Genomic DNA, 17,030 nt, shown 5'->3' with positions numbered 1-17,030 from the left:
AACTCACACACACACACATATACACACATTTTTCAAAATGCCTGGTACTGCCAGTTCCTGAGTCTTTTGGAGGCATAGCAGTGTAAATCAGGATGCTGCTTACCTTTGTTTTATGAGGTTTTTTTTTTTTTTTTTTTTTTCCTGTTTAAACCTCGGTTTCTTAGTTGACTGAGTCAGGTATCACTTGTCTTTCTTTCCAGTGTCCAGATTGAATTGCTTTTATCTTTTCTAATGCTCTCTTTTCTTCTTTTTTTCTTATGGTTTTAAGTTTTTTAAAAGAAAAACTATCTTTTTAGTGTGTTTTAGGAAAGAACAATAGTAAATGCATGTGTTTAATCTGTTAGCTGTCTCCAGATAATTAGCATAGTGATTTCTCTGAGTTTGGTGTAGTTGGAAGTGGGAACATATAGAACTTGTATATGGGATCAAGAAGGCTAAAAGAACATCTTTTGAAGTTCAGAGGAAGGAGTGTTATGATTCCCCCCCCCCCTTTTTTTTTTGATACTAAGGATTGAACTCTGGGGCACTGAGCCACATCCCCAGCCCTATTTTGTATTTTACTTGGAGACAGGGTCCCACTGAGTTGCTTAGTGCCTTGCCATTGCTGAGGCTGGCTTTCAACTTGCAATCCTCTTGGCTCAGCCTCCTGAGTTGCTGGGATTACATGCATGTGCCACCGTACCCAGCTCACTGGAGGTTCTAAATGATGAAAAAGGATCTAGATTAAGGATGATGATAAGGATCTAGATAAAATTTATGGAAAAAAAGGGGAGAGATTTGAAGAATAATAAAGAGATAGGATTAAGGATAGTTTAGATGTGAAGTAAAGTTAGGGAAGAACCAGGAAGAGGACGTGATAAAATTTATCACTAAGTTTAATGGCTTCCTTTTTTTATTTTAGTACTGGGAATTGAACCCAAGGTGTTCTACCACTGAGCTACATTCTCAGACCTTTTTATTTTTAATTTTGAGACAGGATCTCACTGAATTGCCTAGGGCCTCACTGAGTTATCGAACTTGCCTTGAACTTGCGAGCTTCCTGCCTCGGCCTCCTGAGTCTTTGAGGAACAATTTTTTTTTTAGAAAGACAATGAGTTGGTTCAGTGTTAGGAATTTGAGATTCCTTCTGGGAGATGATGCCCTATATTCATTTGAGTGCCTGGAATTCAGAAAATTGGGTTGGAGATAATAGATGAGACATAAACAGTATGTTAATGGGATTTGAGAAGAGAATCACAGACAGTACCCTGAAAAAGGTCATATCTAAAGGGTACTATTCATATTTTTTCTTTAAAAAAAATTATAGGTCACAGAAAGTTATAAAGTTCAATTTCCCCTTATGTCTTATGTAAATATAGTAGAATATGATTTCTCCCTCTTTAATCACTTCCAATATTTTCTTAAAAACTGATGGATTTGAGATTTCATAGTGTGGTGCAGTTCACATTTTTAAAGTTGCATGTCAAGGATTGGGACATCCTTCAGTCACTAGTCTTTGACAGTCTGTGTGTTCAACAGTTGCTTGCTTTAATTTTGTTAGTGCTGAAATATTTTGCTTATTTTAATAGACAATTGAGTAAATTCTAATTTCCCTAGCAACTTTCTGGTTTACTTTATAATCAAAATGAATTTGACTGTTTTTGTCCTAATATTATTTTTATTTATTTTCTATGAAAAAATTGAACTATGGGAATGAAATTTAACTTAGTTCTAAGGCCCAGTATACTACTTTATTAGGCAGTGGAGTTTTTATAGTTCTCTTCCTTTGAAAACTCTAATAAGATCTTCTAAATGATTTTTGGTTAGAGAGAAGGCTAAACTTACAGTTAACACATTTAAGAATAATCTTTATGCATTTCTACTGAAATGTATATGTCCCACAGATGATAATGGACTGAAAGACAAATATTGCATGATTTTATATGCGATTCAAAAAAAGTTGAACTCAAAGAAGCAGGAATAAGAGTGGTGTTTTCAAGGGGACAAGAAGGGGAGAAATGTTTTGGACAAAGAGTACAAAATTTCAACTAGATGGAAGATTTAGATTAGATTTATTACATAGTGTGATAACTATACTTAATATTGTACACTCTAAAGTAGGGGAAAAAAAGAACTTATCATACATGACATCATGGGAGGAACATGTATGTATTTTATGGCATTGTAATTTTCTATAAACTGTATTGTTATTTGCATTATTCCCTAAGTGAGCAAGTGTTAATTGTTTGGTTTCCTTTCTGTTTTTATTAGAGTATGGTGTTATTATGTTTAGAGATTGGTTTTTAATCCTTTTTGTTTTCAGAAGTATTTATAGTTATGCTACACCAAATCAGCCCCCTTTTGACATCAGTAAGCAAACTAGAATTTTAGATTAGATCCCTTTTTCTTCCTCCATCTTTGTTTTTTTGAATTATTAAAAATATTAACAAAAATCGTTCATTAAAATAATGTGTGCCTGACTGGGTGTAATCTCAGTGACTGGGAGGCTGGAACAGGAGGAGATGGTGAGTTCAAAGCCAGCCTAAGCAACTTAACAAGACCGGAAGCTACTTAGTGAGGCCTTGTCTCTAAATAAAATATAAAAAATAGCTGGGGATGTGCCTGTGTGGTTGGGCAGGCCCTCCCCCCCTTTTTTTTCCCTTTTTTTAGTACCAATGGGGAGAAGAAAAAGGTGTACCTATTTTTTGAACAAAATATACAAACCTAAAGCAGATCTCTTTTTGCTCTCTTCCTAACATCTTGTCTCTCTTCCATATCTAACTGGTATTAATAGTTTTTTTCTGTTTGCTTCCAGTAACATTTTTTATGCATATACTGTGTATACAAATATATAAGCAATTTTTAAAAATTCCTTGACATGTGGAATTGTAATATCCTTCTGCACCTTTTAAACCCAATTCATAATTACTTTTGAGATTTCTTTCTTATTCCATGCCAAGTCCTTTTTCCTGGCTCCTCAGAATCCTAAAATATGAATATTATCATAGTTTTATTATTTTATTTGTGAACATTTAGGCTATATTCATTTTAGATTAGTTACTCAGGTGAGAGTGTGAGAGTGTTTATAGTATTTAAAATACCAGTGTTAATATCTCTTCTGTGGTCAGAGGAGTCATATGCTGACATGATGCCACAGTGGAAAATTCCTTATCTGATCTAATGTGGTGGGTCATCGTCAAAACACCGTCTATTTGTATAAAGTGTATATGAAACAAATGAATTTCATGTTTATATTTGGGTCCCATCCTCAAAATATTTCATTATGTATATGTAAATATTCCAAAATCCGAAAAAATCTGAAATCTGAATTAATTCTTGTCCCAAACATTTTAGATAAGGCATATGTAGCCTATATTTGGAATCTCTTGAAATAGCATATGTTTCATAGTCTTGGCATGTATATTTTTTTTACTGCCATTTGGCATTTGAATAGTATTTTTTGATTCTTTCTTTCTAGTTGTAAACAGTTTTGTTTTAGTAGTGTATATAATGAGAACCATCCTCAAAAATTGATTTATTTTTTACAAATTGATTTCAGAGCTTTTTCTATGATAGGTAATTTTTTGGTGGGAGGGAGGGACCTTAGAGTGTCTTATCACAAGTTGTATTTATACTTCCCTTAGGGATTAGGAGCAGACAGCAAGAACCTGTACCCTTTCCTGCTCCCAGTTATCCAACTGAGTACAGATGTTTCCCAGCCTCCACATGTCTATCTTCTGGAAGATGGTTTAGAATTATGGTAAGAGGAAAAAACTTGATACCATGGATCTTATTTTTTTTTCCTGGCCTTCCCTCAGCCAATAAAGTAAAGGTCATGTGTAAAAACACTTTATAAATACTTAACATTTAAAAAATAAGAACATGAAATTGACTTCCTCAAATGGATAACATAACAGCTCCTCTTTTTTGACAGATGCCATTCAGTATAGGCTTACATAGACAAAGACATTTCTCCTCCTGGAATTTGGCATGTAAAATGAGAATCTTGGTAACTTTTCCCAAATTAAAATTGTCTTAAAATTTCCAGTCTGTGAAATAAGATATTTTGAGGGATATTGAGTTATTTCTCAACCTTTATCTTTCTTTACTAGATAAGTGCTAAAATATTATACTTTAGCCCAAAATGCTAGTGCTACATATACTTTTGATTTATTACTGCATCAAGTAAGTAGTATGTAGTGTTAAAAGAAAAAGTGGGGGCAAGGGGGGGGGACAAACCTGCTTCCATGGCAGTTTAGTACAGTAAACATTTATCAATTGTGTACTAAGTATGTAAGCAGCTATGCTAGAAAATCCTTTTGCTTTATTAAAACTTTGTGATGGAGAAATTTTCAGGGATAATATTTTAATGATATGTGAAAGGTTTAGAAATTCCAGTGTGTAAACTAACTACTGGAGTTAAAAAAGTAAATCAAGGAAATTAACCATAGAAAAAAATGAACATTGGTTGTTAGCCCTACCTCCCTCCTTTCTTGTCAGTTTTGCTTAGTTGTCTAAGAATTAAGTTTTGATTCTTAGAAATTGTTATAGGTACAAATTATAAATCAATGATCTTATAGTGAATGAACAATTTTAAACTTAACTAGATAGATGCTTACTACTTGTGATTTGGGTTCCTCATATTCTTTCCCAGGTTATGTTATTTGAACTGAAATGACAGGTAGATGGTTTGGTTGTTAATTAGCATGTTGTTGAGATCTTTTATATTCATATTTTTTAGTATGTATAAGGGCGGATTGCTGTAGACCAGAGGTTGGCAAACATTTTTGGCAAGAGGCCAGATACTAAATGTTTTAAGGTTTCCAGATTATGTAGTCTTTGTTGCAGCTACCCAGCTCTGATATTTTAGTGTCGAAGCCATCATAGACAATATATAAACAAATGGACATGACTGTGCTCCAACTAAATATCATTTCCAGAAATAGGAAATTGGTTGGATTTAGCCTATGACCTGTAGGTTGCCAACCCCTTTCCAGATTATAAATTAAAATGCTAATCTCTGGCACAAAATTGCTTTATTATAACATGTCTATACTATATGATGTTATATGTTAAAAAACTTTAAAATATTATGGAGAGCTAGATTCAGACTTGTCAGTATTACAGACTTAATGTGTTTATTAAAAGTATATGTTTTCAAAGAATTATGTAAACAAATAATAAAAATGCATTGCTCTGCTAATGGTAGTTTCTTTTTTTCCTAGCCTTTTATTATGCACAATGAATAAGTACAAATTATTAGGACACATATTTTTAAAAATTATCAAATTAATAATAGTTAAATTTCTCTAGATTAAAGAATCGTGTACAAAAGCTTTATATATTTTTCTTGATGAGTTAGAGTTCATGTTTGGAACCAAACAGATATAGATGCCAATTCCAGTTATAGCACTGTATTCAGTTTGTGATGCTGTATTCAGTTTATCATTTGAATAAATTATCCTTATCTGTGAATTTAGGAAAATAGGTGCTTTACATGGTTGTTGTGAGAATGAGATAATATTTTCTAAAATGGCTAACACTTTGTATATGGCTCTTAAAGCCATGTAAGATTGTAGGAAGAGAAGGTCAGATGAGAATATTCTGCCTAGGGCAGGATACTGATGAAGATTTTGTGAACAGAGAAGAATCATCTAGTAAGATAGAGAAAGAAGGAGCCATCAAGAAGACAGAGAAAGCCTATCTAGTGATATAGTAGGAAAACAAAGCCAAGAGAGGAAAATATTTCTCAAATGAGGGAGTGGGCAGCTATGCTAAATGTTTCTGATGGTCCAAGTAAAATAAGACAGAGAAGTGAATTTGTCCATATCGAGATGCCAGAAGGGTTTTGGGTGGAGGGGTTGGAACAGAAATTACAATTAATAAATTGAACAAGGAATTGGAAATAAGTACTGAACACTGACAACTTGTTTGATAATTTTTATTATAAAAAAGAGTATAGAATGTAAGCCTGGAAATACAAAGTCTAGAAAAATGTGTGGGGCTTGATTGAGAGAGTGGGATAATTGAAGGGGGAAGAAAGGTATAGAATTCAGAACTCAAATGGAGGAGCTGAATTTTGATAGCAGTAGGGATACTTCATGTTGGCTGGAGACAGGAAGGTAGATTTCCAAATTTTATAGTTTAGTAATACAGGAATTTGTTCCATATAGTAGACTTGGGTTCTTCAGTAAAATATGAAGCATGGTCATCAGCTGAGAGTTATGGGCTCGTATAGGTGTAAACACAGATGTGAGAGAGATGGGGGGGAGAGATGTTATAAAATAGTTGAAGAATGAGAATTGGAATTTATTATGGATAACCAGTACCAGCTGATGTTTATTGTTATGAATGTTAAGTGAAACTCTCAGACCAATTATGTGGTTGCTTTTTCATTGCTTCTTATTTTCCTGTAGAACTATTGCTCTAGAGATTTGTCAGAGAACCAACTTTCTGCTTATTACATTTTGCTCTTGTTTGTTATATCCTCTTTCTACTTCTTTTAGTTTTTTTCATTGTCATATATGACTTACATCCTAAGAATTAACTAATGAATTTTTAGTGTTATTCTTCATTTTTCTAATAATATAAATTTATAGCAGTACTATAAATTATTTTAAGCAGAATTTTTAAAAAGCTTGCATGAAAATGTGTATGTTTGTGTGTGTGTGTATATATATATATATATGTATGGGACAGGATAATGAATGCTATATAAGCTATATAACAATATGAACAGGGGTGTGTGTATATATGTGTATGTGTGTGTATGGTAATGAATGCTATATAAGCAATATCAGCTATATACCATTAAATGCAATATGATTTTCATCATTTAAAAACACAACAAAGCCATTTGTTTTTTGCCATGTATTCAAGAGATTATATTTTTCTCTTAAAAAATGAAAATTCTTACAAAAACCTTGACTTCCTGAGATAAACTTTACTTGCTAGGGTGAAGAAGTTCTGCTTTAAAAAAAAAAAAAAAAAAGTTTTTTGTTAGTGTTTGGTCTAATTTTCTTTTTTCCTCTATTTATAAATAAGTTGGTTCTATGATCTATACATTATGGTATTGTTTAGTTTTATATTGGGGTTATCTTACCAATTTAATGATTTTGAAAATCATTTTCTTTATACTGGAATGTTTTTTGTAATATGCTATTTATTCTTTAAACATTTTAAGAATTCACTAATAAACTGAAAATGGACACATGGTGGAGACCAGGGGTTCATTTACAGCTTTGATATCATCCTCTGTTATAAGTTTAAACATTTATTTATTTTATTTAACTTCCTTTTTCCTTTTTTAGTTTTAGTTTAGTTTTTTTTTTTTTTTAACTGAGTTTTGACTTTTAATGTATCTTAGTTTGGACACTTAATCCTGTAAAATACTAATCGAAAGATTTTTGTATGTTTGCTTAATGTTTGCCATTCATAATTTTGTCTCTTTTTTAAAAATGTATTTATTGAAATTGATGAAATAATTTTATGTGTATGTACAAACATGTCACAGTGACTTCCACTATTATGTACAATTATAATGCTCCAATAAACTTTTTAAGATGTTATATATTTATTAAAGTACATTTATCAAACCTCCTTATGAAGGAACTCTTAGATTTATAAATTGTTTCTCTCTTTTGATATATTTTTGCTTCATATTTTTAATTTCCTACGTTTAACTGTGGCTTTAGAGGATTTCTTAATGTAGAAGACAGAACATTCTTTTTTAAATTTATTTTTCTTATTAAGTACTGAAACATTTAAAGCTGTGGAATTAATATTGTTGTGTAACTATTTATTTCCCATAAATTTTGATAGTCTTTTAAAAAAAATTGTTGGTATCATTTCAGATTTTTTAGTGACTTCTTTGATCAAACATTGTTTTATTTTTGCTGTTCTTTAAGTATGTGATTCAGTTATAAATTTGTTACGTTACTTCCGTAACACGTGACTTATATGGTGTTTTTGTTTTGAGGTACCGTATGTCAAATCCAGAGCGTTTTGCATGGTAGGCAAGTGTTCTACCACTGAGCTATATTTTCCATTCTACATTATGTGTGTAGTTTTGTTTTTTTTTTAAACTTAAATGAATTTTAAGAACTAAACATCCATTTTGTAGTATGTCACAGGTGCAGTTTTACATGCATTTGTTCTTTTTGTCAGTTATATAGCTCACTTCATTATTTTGCTTTTTCTTCTTAATATCGGTTTATTAAAAATAACTCCAGTTTTCTTTGTGTTGGTGGCTCATTTTGTGTCTAACTCTTTTCATTGGTATGTCTTTTAAAAATGTTTACTACACAAAATTTTGTTATTTTTAGTAATTTATTAAGACTTTAAATTTAGAATTAGAACTGTTTTCATGAAACATATATGTATATACAGTGATATTAATCAAAATAGTCACGTTCTCTTTTTTAATGGTAATGAGTAGTCCTTTGATTTTTTTTTTTTTTTTTTTTTTTGGTCTCCTTTCTCATCTTTATTAGTTGAGTCTGAAGTCACACACCTTGTCACTTTATTTTTATGTAGTTTAAATTCAGATTTTTTTTTTTTTCCTTCCTTTGATTAGCATGATTTCTTCTATGGATGCTAGCATAGAAAGTAGAGTAACAACTTGAAAGACTAAGTTGTAGGCAAAGTATAAGCCTCAGATAGTTTGGACCCATTGACAAGGAGAATCTGTTTATTGTGCTTTCTGTTTTCTTTACTAAACTAATTTCTATTGATTTAATACTAAGTTATACTAACAAGTTAAGCAAGTATCTGCCTCAAAACTCCCAGACCCATAAGTGTTGGATCTGTTTAATAGTTTAACAGTGAATATTGATTGGCATCTTTAGGATGTTGGATTTTTGTGTCTATGAATCATAACATCATCTAATTACTTGTTAAGTATTGATTTTTGGCATATATAAAGTCCATTAATGTTCATATATTGATATTCTCTCTTATTCTCGTATCTTTTACTAATTTGCTTGAGAGGCCCTTCATACACAAATGAATAAATGTGGAGGTAGACAGATTTTACAGTGTTTTGAGACCTCTTTCTGCTTTTCAGGAGGACAGTTTCAATATGTCATCATCACTAAGTGTATTTCCTATGAGTATTTGGTACTTCCTTATGGAAGTTCCTTTCTATAATCAGGTTAGAATTTTGATAGCAGTTATTATATTTAATAGGGTTTTTTTTTTGTTGTTGTTTTTGTTTTTTTTTTTTTTTTTTCTATTATTATAACCATGGTTTTCTCCTTCAAGTTCTCTGGTATTTAGGGAAGATAGATCAACTAGCTGTACACTTCTGTAATAAACCAAAATTTATACAGTTTTTCATACATTGAATAGTTTAGATTGCTAAGAATGTTAGATTGGCTTATAATTGCACTTTGTTATATTAAGTTCATATTTAGAAACCATTTAGCCTGTTATTTTACTAATTTATTGGCCCAGTTTCTTGTTGAAGGGGCACATAAATTACATGTCGCACAAGAGTATTTCAAGAAAATCAGAACAACAAAATAATTTTTCCCCTTTTTCACCATAGTAATCATGCATTTGCTTTAAAATTATAATTGCATTATTATACATACTTCAGTAAATACTTTCCTTACTATTATTGTATGTATAAAGAATAATGTAGATAGGTATTTATTTTGAGGTATTTACTAACGTTTGTAGGTAATCTTTTAAATTTCGATTTTTATAACTTCATTTTATCTACATTTTTGTTCTTTAGAGGAACCTCTTTATATTATTGTATTGGTAGCATTAATGGGCATGAAAATGATTTAATCATCTGTATTTTTCTTCCTAGGTTAGTTACATTGGAGAACAGCCCATGTATTACACCAGAATTGCTTCGTGTATTTCAGAATATGTCACCACTTCTTGGTAAGTATTAAAGCATAATCTTACTAATATCTTTGAATGCAGCCTTAATTTGGGGATATTGTAGCTAACTATAAATTATACCTTCCATTATTATTTAAAAGTCCCTAATATTAACAAATAAGTTGAATTGTGTTTTTATAGTTTCTAGGTTATTCTATATAACTTTAAAGAAGAATAATTTTTGGCCAGGCATGATAGCATGCACCTATAATCCCAGCTAGTTTGGATACTGAGGCAAGAGGATCATAAATTCAAAACCAGCCTGGGCAACACAGCAAGAAGATCCTCTCTCAAAAACGACAATGACAACAACAGTCAAAGGCTAGGGATGTAGATCAGTTCTTTCCTAGCAAGTGTTATACCCTGGATTTGATCTGTAGGACCAAAAAAACAGAAAAAAATTTTTAAAGAATATATAGTAAAACTCCTTCTGTTATACTAAGGTTTTATCCAGCTTCTTTTTACAAAGAAATTTTGTGCAGTTTTTTAAAAATGAACTTTATATTTATTTGCCTCTTTTAGCTAAGGAATCACTGATATTAAAATTAGGAAATTATATATGTATGCACTGAAGTATTACTCATGAAAGAGCTATATAGCAATGAAACCTAGTGGTTTTTAAGCAACATCTTTGAAACATGAAACAAGAGAAGGGTAATATGCTACAGGTGGGCTGTTAATCTCTTAGCCTTTTTAGAGGAGATCCAGATTCTTTTCCTAACTTGAACATGTATTTTGATAACAATAAATCAATAATCTTATGTTACATATCAGCTACTATTCTATCAATAAGTGTAGGTGATATGAATTCTATTGGATTATTTCTTTTATTTTCCAGAACAAAAAATACTGTATTTATATATCGTAGTTTATGTATTTGTCCTCAATGATCTGAAGAAATTCTGTTTACAAATGACACCTGTGCTAGTTCAGTATGTCTTTTTTTTCCCACAGATAATAAAAGTTTTTAATATTAAGAGTGTATTTCCATATTCCAACTTGAAATTCAGTATGTCTTAACATCATTATTAGCTTTATTTTGGGTTGAGTTCTACACCATTATTAATATTAATATTTAACTTAGTGCACATACATTCTTTTAAATTTATTATTTTATTTTATTTTGGTACTAAGAATTGACCCCAGGTGTATTCTACTACTGAGCTACATGCCCAGCCATTTCATTTCATTTTAGTTCATTTTATTTTATTTTTTGGTACTGGGAATTAAACCCAGGGGTGCTTCATCATTAAACTACATCCCCAGCCCTTTTTATTTTTTATTTTGAGACAGGGTCTTGCTAAGTTGAGACTGGCCTTAAATGTGAGATCATCCTGCTCTAGTCTTTCAAGTCCCATCTTCTCTCCTTCCTTTAATATCCCTTTGTCTATTACTCTGATTTTACTTCTTACCCCCCCCCCCCCATTTTGAATTAGCTTCCAAATATCAGAGAAAACATTAAACCTTTGACTTTTGGGTAATGGCTGATTTCACTTAGCATGATAATTTCAAGTTCTATCCACTTACCTGCAGACTCCATAGAGTTATTCTTCTTTATGACTGATTAACACTCCACTGTGTATATATACCACATTATCTTTAGCCATTCATCTGTTGAAGGCCACCGAGGTTGACTATAAAGCTTAGCTATTGTGAATTGTGCTGCTATAAACAGTAATGTGGCTATGTCGTTGTATTATGCTGATTTTAAATCCTTTGCATAGATACTGAGGAATCGGGTAGCTGGGTCATATGGCAGTTCCATTCCTAGTTTTCTGAGGAATCTCCATATAGTTTTCCAGAGTGTTTGTACCAATTTATAGTCCCACCAGCATATATGAGTATATCCTTCTCCCAACATCATCACCCACATTTGTTCTTACTTGTGTTCTTGATAATTGTTATTCTGACTAGAGTAAGATGAGATCTCAGTGTAGTTTTAATTTGCATTTCTCTAATTGCTAGAGATGTTGAACATTTTTCTCATATATTTTTGACCATTTGTATTTGTTCTTCTGTCAAATGTCTGTTCAGTTTCTTTGCCCATTTATTGATTGTGTTATTTGGGATTTTGGTGTTAAGTTTTTTGAGTTCTTTGTATATCCTGTATATTAATGACCCAAGAAGTAGGTGATAAAGAATTGTTCCCATTTTGTAGACTCTCTCTTTGGACTCTTAATTGTTCCCTTTACTGCGAAGAAGCTTTTTAATTTGATGCCATCCAATTTATTGATCTTCAATTTTACTTCTTGCACTTTAGGAGTCTTTTAAGGAAATTAGTTCCTGAGCCAACATGTTGGAGTGTTGGGCCTACATGTTTTTCTGGTTGGTACAGGGTTTCTGGTCTAATTCTTAGGTCCTTGGTCCACTTTGAGTTGAGTTTTGCAGGATGAGAGATTGCAGTTAAATCTATGTGTGGATTTCCAGATTTCCCAGCACCATTTGTTGAAGAGGCTAACTTTTCTTCAGTGTTTGTTTTTGCTGCCTTTGTCTAGTATGAAATAACTCTATATAGGATTGTCTCTGTATCTTCTATTCCATTGATCTTCATGCCTGTTTTGGTGCCAGTACTTAGCTGTTTTTGTTAATGTTCTGTAGTTTTCATTGTAGAGGTAGGTCCTTTACCTCTATTGTTAAATTGATTGCCACATATTTTATTTTATTGTTGGAAGCTATTATGAGTGGGATAGTTTTCCTGATTTCTTTTTCAGCAAATTCATCATCGAAGTATAGGAACGCAATTGATTTATTGTTTTGATTTTGAATCCTGCTGCTTTGACAAATTCATTTATGAGTTCTAGAAGTCTTTTGGTGGAATTTTGGGGGTCTTCGTAAATATAGGATCATGTTGTTGGCAGACAGATAATTTGAACTTTTCTTTTCCTATTTGTATCCCTTTCATTTCTTTCTCTTACCTGATTGCTCTGGCTAGATTTTCAAGGACTATGTTGAATAGGAGTGGTAAAAGTAAGCATCTTTGTCTTGTTCCTGTTTTTAAAGGAAATACCTTCAACTTTTCTTCATTCAGAGTAATGTTGACCTTGGGTTTGTTTGCCTTTACAATGTTGAGGTAAGTTTATTCTATATCTAGTTTTTCTAGTGTTTTAAATATGAATAGGTTTTGTACTGTCAAATGCTTTTTCTGCATCTGTTGTGATAATTATGTGATTTTTATTTTTAAATCTTTATATGGTGAGTTACATTTATTGATTTCCGTATGTTGAACCAACCTTGCATCTCTGGGATAAAACTCACTTGATCATGGTGTACTGTCTTTTAATGTTTTTGCATGTGGTTTACCAATATATCTTATTAAGAATTTTTGCATCTATGTTCATCCAAGGGTATTGGTCCAAAGTTTTCTTTCCTTGACGTGTCTTTTCTCTAGTTTTGGTATCAGGGTGACACTGGCAGAGTCACCTCCTTCATAGAATGAGTTTAGCAGAGTTCACTCCTTTTCTATTTTGTGGAATAATTTGAGGAAGATTGGTATTAGTTCTTAAAAGGTCTGGTAGAACTCGGCTGAGAATCCACCTGGTCTTGTCCTGGGCTTTTCTTTGTTGGAAGGCTTTTGATTGTAGGTTCAATTTCTTTACTTGAAATTGATCTGTTTTAAGTTTTCTGTATAACCCTGGTTCAATTTGGGTAGGTCATATGTCTCTAGGAATTTGTCCAGATCCTCAAGATTTTCTTGCTCATTGGAGTATAAATTTTCAAAGTAGTTTCCAATGATCCTCTGGATTTCAGTAGTATATGTGGTGATGTGTCCTTTTTCATCTCAGACTTTGAAAATTTTAGTTTTTATCTTTTTTCTTTTCGTTAGTTTTGCTAAGGGTTTATCAACATTGCTTATCCTTTCAAAAAACCAACTCTTAGTTTTGTTGATCTTTTGTAGTTTTTTTTTTTTTTTTTTTAAATCTCAATTTCACCGATTTTGGCTATGATTTTAATTCTTTCCTTCTACTAATTTGATGTTGATTTGTTCTTCTTTTTCTAGGGCCTTGAGATATAATGTTATAATATTTATATGGTGTTTTTCTCTTCTTTTAATGTATGAGCTTCGTGTTGTGAACTTTCCCCTTGGAACAGCCTTCATATCATCCCAGAGATTTTGGTATATTGTATCACTATTCTCATTTACCTCTAAGTATTTTTGTTATTTCTCCCTTGATTTTTTTCTGCTATCCCTTCCTCATTCAAAAATGCATTACTTAATCTCCGAGTATTAAGAGTGTTTTCTATTTTCTATCTTGTCATTGATTTTTAATTTCATTCCATTATGATCTGATACAATGCAAAGTATTATCCCTGTTTTATGTATTTGCTAAATTTTTCTTTATGACCTAAAATATGGTCTGTTTTAGAAAATGTTCCATGTATTGCTGAGAGGAAAGTAAGTGAATTCATTCATTGATGTATTAAAAATTTTATAGATGTCTATAAGGTTCAAATTCTTAATTGTAATTTTTGTTCTGTAGTATATTTACTTAGTTTTTGTTTGAATGATATATCCAGTAATGAGAGAGGTGTTTTAACATCATCCAGTATCATTGTATTGTGGTCTGTTTGATTCTTAATATTGAGTGAGTTTGTTTAATATACAAAGATGCTCCAGTGTTTAGGGCATAAATATTTATGATCATTCTATCTTGTTAATGTACAATTCCCTTAGGGAAAATGATATGACCTTCTTTGTCCTGATTTATTTTGGCTTGATTTCCACTTTATCTAATATGAGAATAGTAACACCTGCTTATTTTCAAGATTCATGTTATGTGAATGCTGTTTTTTTTCCATCCTTTTACCTTCAGTTTGTGTATGTCTTTTTCTATGAGGTCTCTTGCAGACAGCATATCATTGGGTCTTGTTTTTCAATCCAATCTGCCAACCTACATCTTTTGATTGAAGAGTTTAGACCATTTATATTCAATATTGTTGAGAGATGATTTTTATTTCCTGCCATTGTGATTTATTTCTAGTGTTTAAATTGGGTTTGATTCTCCTTTGATGGACTGTTTTTGTAGTGTAATTCCTCTACACTTATTTCCATTTTTATTTTTCACTTCATAAAATATTTAGTATGTTTTGTAGTACAGGCTTTCTAGTTATGAATTCTATTATCTTTTGTTTATCATGAAAAAGTGTTTATTTCAACTTCAGTTCTAACAATTTTGTTGGGTATAATATTCTTGGTTGACATTCATATATACATCAGGTTTTGAAAGAAAAAAATATACATATATATAACATTTTGTTTTCTTTTTTAGTGTCTGAGTTGAGAAATGTGTTGAAAAACAAATTAGTTAACCTCTAAATGTGACCATAATGTTTTTCTCTTGAGGCTTTTAAAATTCTATCCTTATTTTGTATGTTAGACATTTTCATAATAATGTGTCTTGGAATGGATCTGTTGTGATTTTGTGTATTTGGTGTCCTATATGTCTTCTGTGTTTGACTTTCCATTTCATTCCTATTTCATTGAAAAGATTATGCATTCCTTTAGTTTGTATTTCAGAACTTTCATCTATGCCAATGAATCTTAAATTTGGCCTTATAATGTTATCCCAGCCTGACTGCCCTGGCTAGTACATTGTTGTGGGCTGACTGATTCTATTGCAGCAGTATTTCAGGATGCAGGCTCTGAAGTGCCTCCCCTACACTGGAACCTTTTCTCCATAGTGAGTATCCTGGTGGCTGACTGTGAGTGCAGGAACTCTGGTGGTAGATTTTTCCATGGGTGATCTGTGATACAGAAGTATTCCCCAGCAGATGCTGCTCTCTGAGGTATTGTAGTGCAGGGTCTCCATTGATTCACCCGGACTCTAGTTTCCACTGCCCCAGGTTGTAAATGGTGGACGTTGATTCCTTTTGCTTACTAAGTCTGATGCAAGGTACCTTAAGTATCCAAACAGTTCCCTGTCACTTGCCACTTGTGATCATGGTTTAGGCTGTATACCTGTTAATGCTGGTATCAGTTCCTTTCTGCCCATAACCTTTGCTAATTTCCCCCTGAGTCTCTATGTTGCTGGATTTTCATGCAGCTTCCCTCTAGTATGGCTCTGGAATCCTGGGGACTGTCCTTAGGCTTCCAATGTGTCCCCCCCCCACACACACACCCTCAGTGTCAGTGGTGGGGGGGGGGGGGGCGACAGGAAATACTGAGTCTGCTTTCTTTTGTTTAGGACCAAAGCTGCTTCATGGTTGTCCAAATCCTTACCTGGACTGCAGAACTGAGCAGGATTAAGTAAACTTCCTGTGCACTGGTCCGCACCAGCCCATTCATTCCGCTTGTTCATGGAGAGCCAAAGGGAGAACGGGTTTCAGTGATTCACAGATAGTAGTGGTTCTTTTAGAAGTTCTTACTAGCAGGATTTCATCTTTAAGAGGTCCCACTGCAGGGGACTTCCCTCTGGTTTAATTTGTGTCTGGGTTTGAAAAGACAGTTAAGAGGGTGACTGGTCCCATGGAGGCATGTGCCACAAGATGCCAGTGAACCCTGGGCTCAACTTTCTTGTCACAATTTGGTTTTAAGCTGTTTGTGCTGTTTTCAGGAGCCTTCTGTTGCTGTCATGCTTTAAGCCTTGTCAGTCTTTCCCGTAGTTTTTAAGTGGGTGAACTTAAGAGAATGTCTGCTCCCCCCACCTTTCTCTTTGTTGCCTCTTCCCCCTTCTCATCCTCAGGCTTTAAGTTGGGGGTTAGGGGACTCTGGGTTTGTTTTCTACCCTGGTTTTCTATCTTCCAATCTCTCCTTGTCTCAATATTAAGTCTTACAGCATTTATTTTGTTACCCACCTCTCAATTCTGCTTTTCCTCTCACTATATTTCACTTATATAAAACCAATAATATTGAACACTTTAGGATGTTTAAGTTAATTAATTTTAGGTAACATTAATAATGAATGAATCCAAGGCTAAAATTCATTTTATGTCATTTTCCCAAAATGTAAGTGGAACTTGAGAAATTCAGATGCTACACTTAAAAGTAATTTTACTTAGTTAGTTCTAATGGCTTATTTTTTTCCTTTAAATTGCTTAATATTTCTTTTAACTTACTTCGTAGACTTATTATAAAAGGTAAACATCTGACTGGCCCATCTTGTTTATGTTCTGAATGACAAACTAATGTACCTAGAATGACTTCTTCTGATGGCAACTTC

General features: G+C 32.6%; 1 protein-coding gene across 1 annotated transcript in view; it reads left to right on the top strand.

Moving 5' to 3' along the window:
- The window catches only part of IPO11 (importin 11), a 192,766-nt gene that overhangs the window by 94,629 nt on the left and 81,107 nt on the right, over positions 1-17,030 (top strand). The window contains exons 20-21 of the mRNA XM_079144443.1: positions 3,624-3,739; positions 9,797-9,873. Of these exons, the coding sequence (XP_079000569.1) occupies positions 3,624-3,739; positions 9,797-9,873 (193 nt within the window). The remainder of the gene's footprint in view (positions 1-3,623; positions 3,740-9,796; positions 9,874-17,030) is intronic.

Source organism: Sciurus vulgaris (assembly GCF_902686455.1).
Source record: "Sciurus vulgaris genome assembly, chromosome: 6".
In the NCBI taxonomy this organism is placed as follows: Eukaryota; Metazoa; Chordata; class Mammalia; order Rodentia; family Sciuridae; genus Sciurus; species Sciurus vulgaris.
Note: the sequence above shows the minus strand (reverse complement) of the source record. Positions and strands in the feature narration are given on the sequence as shown.